Raw genomic sequence first — 8,517 nt, forward strand, 5'->3', positions numbered from 1 at the left:
TTATAATTATCAATTGTACATTATTTTATTAACAATTCATAGTTTTTTAAAAAATATTCATAAAATATTTAAGAAATGGAACTTATGTATTTGTTTACCTCTAGAGTATCCTCGTGACTTAGTCCAAAGCTCGTCTGCATTACTTTGGTCTTACATACTGTCATGTTGGGGTAAAAAATGAGCTAAGACGAAGGTAGGGGGCTTATATTGTGAGGCGAAAGAAAGTGGGCTAAAATTATTTTCATAATTATGATTTGCAAATTTAGTGTTAGATTAAAATTAATAAATTATTAAATAAAACGTAAACTAAAAAAATGCAAAGAAAACGAGACACAAACTTTAAAGACTAGCTTTAGCCTATTAAGAATGGGGGATTATGTTTTTTTAAAAATTAGAGGCATTCCCTGCGATTCAGCCCAATGCTTGTCTGTCTTACTTTTGTTTTACTTACTATCAAGTTGGGGTCAGGAAGGAGTTGAGACGAATGAAGGAGAGACTTATGTTACGAAGGTTATTTATAATTATCGATTGTGTATTATTTTATTAACAATTTTTTTTTTTTTTAAATATTCATAAAACATTTAGAAAGAGGACTTGTATTTTTTTTAACCTATAGAGTATCCCCATGACTTAGCTCAAAGCTCGTCTGTCTTACCTTGGTCTTACTTACTGTGAAGTTGGGGTCAAGAATGAGCTAAGGTGAAGGAAGGGAGTTAAATTTTATTTTTAAAATTGTGATTTTTAAATTTAGTGTTGAGATCAAAATTAATAAATTCTTAAACAAAATGTAAACTAAAAAAAATGAAAAAAAAATGAGAGACAAATCTTAATGAATGCTCTTGGCCTATTAAGAAGTGGGAGATTGTGTTTTTTTTATAATTGCAGACATTCTCCATGACCCAACTCAATGTCTGTCCACCTTACCTTGGTCTTACTTATTGCCAAGTTAGGGTCAAGAAAAAGTTGAGGCAAAAGAAGGGGGCTTATGTTGCGAGGGTTATTTATAATTATCGATTGTGCATTATTTTATTAACAATTCATATTTTTTTTAAATATTCATAAAATATTTAGGAAATAGGACTTATGTTTTTTTATACTTTTAGAGTATTCTCATGACTCAGTCCAAAAGACCGTCTACCTTACTTTAGTCTTACTTACTGTCAAGTTGGGGTCAAAAAAAACTGAGGCGAAAAAAATGGCTAAAATTTATTTTCAGAATTGTGATTTTTAAATTTAGAGTTGAGATCAAACTTAATAAATTTTTAAATAAAACTTAAACTAAAATAAATGCAAAAAAATTGAGACACAAACCTTAAAGAAATGACTTTGGCCTATTAAATGTATTTTTTTAAATTAGAAGCATTCCCCACGACCCATCCCAATGCCTGTCCGTCTTACCTTGGTCTTACTTACTGCCAAGTTGGGGTCAAGAAGGAGTTGAGGTGAAGAAAGGGGACTTATGTTGCGAGCGTTATTTATAATTATTTTATTGACAATTCAAAGTTTTTTTAAAAATATTCATAGAACATTTAGGAAGGGGGCTTATATTTTTTTTTACCTCTAGAGTATCTATGTGACTCAATCCAAAGCTCGTCTGCCTTACCTTGGTCTTACTTACTATCAAGTTGGGGTAAAAAAGGAGCTAGGGCGAAGGTACAAAGCTTATGTTGTGAGGTGAAAGAAAGGGGCTAAAATTTATTTTCATAATTGTGAATTTTTAAATTTAGTGTTGAGATTAAAATTAATAAATTTTTAAATAAAATGTAAATTAAAAAAAAATGCAAAAAAAAAAAACAAGACACAAACCTTAAAAAATGCTTTGGCCTATTAAGAATGGGGGATTATGTTTTTTTTTAAAAATTAGAGGCATTCCCCACGATCCAACCCAACGCCTGTCCACCTTACATTGGTCTTATTTACTATCAAGTTGGGGTCAAGAAGGAGTTGAGGTGAATGAAGGAGAGACTTATGTTAGGAGGGCTATTCATAATTATCGATTGTATATTATTTTATTAACAATTAATACTTTTTTTTTAAATATTCATAAAACATTTAGGAAGGGGACTTATATTTTTTTTTAACCTATAGAGTATCCCGTGACTAAACTCAAGGCTCGTCTGTCTTACCTTGGTCTTACTTACTGCCAAGTTGGGGTCAAGAAGGAGCTGAGACGAAAGAAGGGGGCTAAAATTTATTTTCACAATTGTGATTTTTAAATTTAGAGTTGAGATCAAAATTAATAATTTTTTTAAATATAATGTAAACTAAAAAGGGTTTCAATATAGTTTCAAAATGAAGTAAAATCAAACAAGATTGGCTGGAGAGAGTCTTTGATCTCTGGTAATACTGGTAAAAAAGAAGTGCCATCAGAGACGTGAGCGACAGATGTGGAAATAGACATCTCAAATGAAATTGAAGAAGAATTGGATTTGTGGACAAAACACACAGTTATCGGCAAATTCATTGAACTCTGATTCAACAGAAATAAAATTAAAGAGTGGGTGTATAGCAATTGGGATTGCAAAGTAGTTATTAAATTCATGCCTAAAGGTTTTTTCATTGTAATCTTTACGGATGAAGAAGTGAAACAAAATTTTGATACAACATAATTGGTTTGTGGAGAAGAGTCTGTTATATTTGCAGTCTTGGCAACCCAATTTCAATCCATTACCCTTGGCGGTGTACAATCTTCCTTTAGAATATTGGAATGATTTATGCCTTGAAAAAATTGGAAGTTCGTTGGGCAAGTTGATTGATATTGCTAATGGAATTATGGAAAGTGATTCATACTTGTATGCAAGGATGAAGATCGCGGCTGTGAAAAAGATTCCTTTTAATCTATCATGTTTGTCAGGGGACAATGTTTGCATGCAACAAGTGGAAGTTGAAGCATATCATCCAACTTATGGGAGATGTGGTTTAAAGAACCATCAAAGTGCAGATTGTAGTCTTTGTCAAACCTGCAAGGAATACCAAGAAGTGGGTCACGAAGTTGAACAGTCAAATAATGGTTACAAATGCTAACAAAGGCGATGTCGTTGACAAAATTCCAATTCTAGCATCTAAATCGTCATCCCCTAAGTGTAATTGCTCTGGTACACGCTCGAGAGATGTAAATGAGGATGATGTTAGATTTCCCCCATCTAGACCGAATCCTATCAATCTCAAAGGTTTTTCTGATAATGAAATCAACTATGACTTGGATTCGGAAGATGAGTTTCATTTGGATGACGAATTGGACAACATCGATCCTAGAAGTATTAGTCAATCAACAAACATTTTGCTGGGAAAGGCTAAAGGTGGCAGAGGTAGGAAAAGAAATCGCTAGAAGATAGAAGAAAGGGATTACTACTTAGAATGTCAGGGAACTTTCGACTCCTGACAAAAGTCACTTGGTCAAACACGTTTTGGCTAGAATATCGAGTGAAGTTATTCTGTTGCAAGAGACCAAGCTAAATATGGACAAAGCATCAAGATTTCTTCTTTCATGCAAAAATTGGGATGGTTTTTTTCAGGAAGCCAATGGTTCCTACGAGAGGTTTGACAACTTTATGGAACCCTGATAAAGTTTTAATTAAGTTAATTCATAAATCTAAGAATTGGATCTTCTGTTGGGTCAAATTTTTAATAGAAGACCTCGAGTTTCCATTGTTTAATGCATATGGGCCCACCAAAACAGAGGACAAACTCAAAATATGGACTGAAATCACAGAGCTAATCAAAACTACAGATTGGGAGAAAGCGATGGTGGCAGGGGATTTCAATGCATTACTTGATATTAATGAAAAGAAAGGAGGCTTAAGAATGTCCAATCGAGTTATGCAAGATTCTAGGGACTTTGTTTCCAACATCATCTTTTTGATGTAGTTCCAAAAAATGAATGTTTTACTTGGACCAATAGAAGAACAAAGTTTGCAAGCATTTCAGAGAGGCTTGATAGACTTTTTGTAGGACCATTCTGGGTTGAATCTTCTTTTAACTTGGAATCGAGTATCTTGCCTATGTCCCTCTTAGATTGCTTCCCAGTTCAAATTTGTTTCAACGTTTCTCAAGCAAAGGTCAAAGGGAATTTCAAGTTTTTAAGCATGTGGTGGAGGGATCCTAATTTGATCAAAAATCTAGAGAAGTGGTGGCTGGAGAGCAACATTTTTGTCAGCACACCCAACTTTTGATTCTCTTAGAATGAAGTTTATCAAAGATAAAATAAAACTTTGGAATGTGGTCTCTTTCAAAAACATAGTTTCTGAGAAAATCATTATAGAGGAGCTTGACCACTTGAATAGTTCGATCATTGTTAATGGCATGTCGGAAGACGATTTCTTAACAGAAAAACAACTAAAAAATGATTTTGCTGAAATTCTGCTTTGAGAGGAAATCTATTGGCAGAAAAAATCAAGGGAACTGTAGATTAGTGCGAGAGATGCGAATACCATGTTTTTTCATGCATCGGTAAAGGCCAAACGAGGTAAAAACAGAATTGATTCCATCAAGAATTCGAAAGGGATGCAAACCTCAAGGATAGAGGAGATTGAAGAAGTTGCAGTTGAATATTTCAAACAGATTCTGGGATCGGTGGATGGTCAGACACATGGTGGTTTCTCAAATCTGTTTGAGGTTATCAATAAAGAAGTAACTCTAGAGGACAAAAAATATATGATGTGCCCATTCACGATCAAAGAAATCAAGGATGCCACTTTTGTGCTTCATCCCCACAAGGTACTAGGCCTGGACGGGGTGACTATGAAATTTTTTCAGAAGTGTTGGTGTTTCATAGGAGAAGACATCTGGAAGGTTGCTGAAGAATTCTGCAAGAAAGGTAAATTTGTCAAAGAAATCAGCAACACCATGATCGCATTAATTCCCAAAAAGCAGACTTGCGAGACTATGGTCGATTACAAAACAATTTCGTTGTGCAACTCTCTATACAAAATCATATCCAAGACTATGGTCAATAGATTAAAGATCATTCTAGATAAATTGATCTCATCTGAACAACATGGTTTCACCCCGAGGAGGGAGATCGCAGACAACATTATAACTGCAGTAGAGACCATTCATACCATGAGTAGAGACACGAAGCATGGAATGATTGTGAAGCTAGATGTTAGCAAAGCTTATGACCGGGTAATTTGGCCCTTTTTGTTTTCTATTCTAGAGCAATTTGGTTTTGAGAGAGGTTGGATAAATTGTATTAAACATTGTGTTTCTTCCATATGCTATTTGATCATTGTTAATGGATCGGTGTGCAGTTTTTTCGTGCCGCTAACAAGTTAAAACAAGGAGATCCCCTGTCACCCTTCCTGTTTATTCTGATGGCAGAAGCTCTTGGTAGAAATGTTAAAAAGTTAGTAGCTTTGAGTAGCTGGAGAGGCGTTTCAATTCATGAAGACCCAGATCCTATATCTCATATCTCATTCCCAATTCGCTGATGACACTATTCTTTTTGGAGAAGCCACGGAGAGGGAAGCAAAGACAATCAAAGCCATTTTGGAGGAATATGAGATTGGTTAAGGGAAAAGCATGAACAAAACTAACTTTGTGGTCTACTTCATCAATACTAGCAAGAGAACCCATTTGAAGATTGCAAACATTTTGGGTTTTCAAATTGGTCAGTTCCCCATCAAATATCTTGGAGTGCAACTGTCTACAGGGAGATCCCAAAACAAGATTTGGGAGGAGGTGATCAACAAATGTCATACCAAAGCGGCAATGTGGAAAAATAAATGGCTTTCTCAGGCTGGAAGGATCCAAATGATCAAGTCGGTATTGTCGGTTGTACCTATTTATTATGTCATGTTTTAGATTATCCTCCAAAGCAACAAATGATCTTGATGGATTACTTAAAAAATTCTTGTGGAAAGGGTCTAAAGACGAGAAGAAAATCTCTTTGATTAACTGGGAAACGAATTGCTTAATCAAAGATGAGGGAGGGGTTGGTCTGAGGAAGATGAATTTGAACAACTTGGCATGGAAAATGTACATGCACCCACAAAAAATTTGGTGCAAAATTTTATCCAGAAAATATCTTCACTCTCTAGACCCGGAAAAAATTTACACATTGGCAAATCCAGATGGAGGATCCCCTGTCTGGTGATTTATTTGGGAGAGTAGGAGAATTATTATAGAGCATTTGACTTGGAAAATTGGCAATGACAAAAATGCAAAGTTTTGGAGAGACTCATGGAATGGAGATACCCCCTTGGCTGAGGCTTTCGAGGACCAAGATTAGGTCAATCAAGTGGAAGCCTCAGTTGGCCCCTTTATTGCAGACTATATGCAACACGTGCCTAGCTCTACCACCCTGATAATGCAAGAGAATGGAATAAGGAAAATTGGAAGAAACTAGAGGAATTGCTTTGCAGTAAGAAAAAGATTCACTACAATTGTGAAGAGGACAATTTGCTGTGGTGTGCAGCCAAATCAGGAATGTACAAAGTGCAACTGGGATACGAATTACAAAGACATAGAGAGAAAGACATTGAGTGGCTCGGGGCATTGTGTTGGCATAAAAGTATTCTACCTAAGGCGGGTGTTTTTTTGTGGATCGCGTTGCATGGACGTGTTCTTACAGGGGAGAGACTAAAATTGATTGGCATCTTGGGACCCAGTGTATGCACGTTATGTAAGAAGGATGGAGAGACGATTGAGCATTTACTTTTTTGGTGCCCCTACGCAAAGCGTTGTTGGGACTGGCTCCTTGATTGTTTGCAGTGTCATCTGGTCAGGAATCAGTTGCTAAAAAACTTCCTGTGCTCTTGGCCAAATACGACAAAGTCTTCCAAATGGGGTATTCTTTGGGTTGTGAGTCCATCTATGTTGACATGGCACCTTTGGAGAGAAACCGTCATATTTTTAATGATGAGGCTTTGGAAGTTGATGTCCTCATACCAAAGATCAAACATGTCATCGAAGAAGTGGTTAATGTTAAGACTCTTGGTAGAACTTATAAAACATATACAAAATGAGACATGGCTATGGAAAACATTTGGCTATTGTCGAAGAACAGTGACTACAAATTCACTGACTCAAAATCTTGTAGAAAAAATATTAAGTGGACTCCACCCTCTGGGTTTTTGAAAATGAATTTCGATGGGGCTAGCAGAGGGAATCCAGGTGAGTCTAGATATGGGACAATTATCCGTGATGAATTTGGTGATATGGTGGGGGTTAAATATGGCACGATGGGAGTATCAACCAACAACATTGCCGAAGTAATAGCACTCGAGGTAGGCCTTGAATGGTGTGTGGAGAAAGGGGTTTACAAGGTTATGATTGAAGGTGATTTGCAGGTTATCCTCAGTGGGTTATCCAACCAGTGATTCACAGACTGGAAGCTAGATTGTTGGATCCAACACCTTATAGGGCGCATCTCTGAATGTACTTTAACACACTCATACCGAGAAGGAAACTTAGCGACGGATTGCCTGGCCAATATGGGAATATGCAGTCCATGTTCCAGACAGTTGTCTTCGGCGGAGGAGATTCTTGAAGCTTTGTCATAGATCTTTATTCGGGAGAAATCATCAATCCCTAGAGTAGGGATTGAGTAGATCTAATTTCCTTGTCTTTGTGTGTTCGGGAGATAAGTTGAGTTCGAGGGCCTCATCATGTGGTGTGGATGATTACATGCACATAATATGACGCTCTCCTTTCTTTTCTTAGATAGTAGATGCAAATTTGCTTGGATTTCATTCGGGCAGAAACCTCAAAATTGTTTCTCGACTGACTATTTTAGGAAGTATGGAGGATTCGCAGGACAGTTTTCGGTTTAGTAATTTGCAAAGACCGGGTCTTATGTTTGAGGAAGCTTTCTTCTCAGTTGCCACAGAATCATGGCTCATCACTTTGGGTTGAGTTGTATGTGTTGTGATGAGTCTTTGGCAGAGCAATGTGATCGATTGTTGCGATTGTTGAGGAGGCGCTCAGTGGAGAAAGGCACTGGTGCGATGGATTCATCTACGAGACCATTCTTTGCTTGCTAGTGGACATTCTTCCTTCCAGGGAGGCATGCATTGAGAAAATGGATGGGTTTGTCAGGGATGTAGATGCCAATGCAGTAGACAATGTTGTCATGGAGTTGGAAGAGGAGTGGGCGAGCATATTGAGGCCCTTTCTTCAATCCTACGTGCTTCCTCTCGGATGTGGATGTTTCAGACTCTAAAGATGAGATTCAATTTGCTGCGAAAGAGTTGCGATCAAAGAAGGAAAATTTTATGGGCAATACTTAGGATGTATTTCGTGCAGGGGTCTCCATTGGCGAATTGGGCCCATTTTGAAGGATGATGAATGAAGATCTGGGTTGGTTGTCAGACAACAATATTGAAAAGGTGGTGACTTTGGGTGATCGCATTGCAACTATTCTGAGGCTTTTGTAGTGGCATTGACCATGATTGCATAATGATTGTTTTATGTTTTTATAGTATGGGCCATATCTTTTTTTAGATAAGTGTTATCCCCATAATAGATAACATTTATCTAAAAAAACAAAAAAAAACGCAAAGAAAACGAGACACAAAC

The 8,517-nt window shown here is 36.8% G+C and overlaps 1 protein-coding gene across 1 annotated transcript; it reads left to right on the forward strand.

The window, feature by feature from the left end:
• The first annotated feature begins 6,968 nt into the window (after positions 1-6,968).
• LOC131859347 (uncharacterized) lies at positions 6,969-7,854 on the forward strand. Its single transcript, XM_059212978.1, has 2 exons — positions 6,969-7,289; positions 7,663-7,854. Exons 1-2 carry the CDS (start codon positions 6,969-6,971, stop codon positions 7,852-7,854), a joined length of 513 nt encoding a protein of 170 aa, XP_059068961.1.
• The last annotated feature ends 663 nt before the right edge of the window (positions 7,855-8,517 follow it).

Source organism: Cryptomeria japonica, chromosome 2 (assembly GCF_030272615.1).
Source record: "Cryptomeria japonica chromosome 2, Sugi_1.0, whole genome shotgun sequence".
Classification (NCBI taxonomy): Eukaryota; Viridiplantae; Streptophyta; class Pinopsida; order Cupressales; family Cupressaceae; genus Cryptomeria; species Cryptomeria japonica.

Coding starts and splice junctions, on each gene's coding strand:
- LOC131859347 (XM_059212978.1), top strand. CDS start 6,969: ATGGCTATGGAAAACATTTGGCTATTGTCGAAGAACAGTGACTACAAA. Junction 7,290..7,662: donor TGATTGAAGGTGATTTGCAG/GTTATCCTCAGT, acceptor TTCTTTTCTTAG/ATAGTAGATGCAAATTTGCT.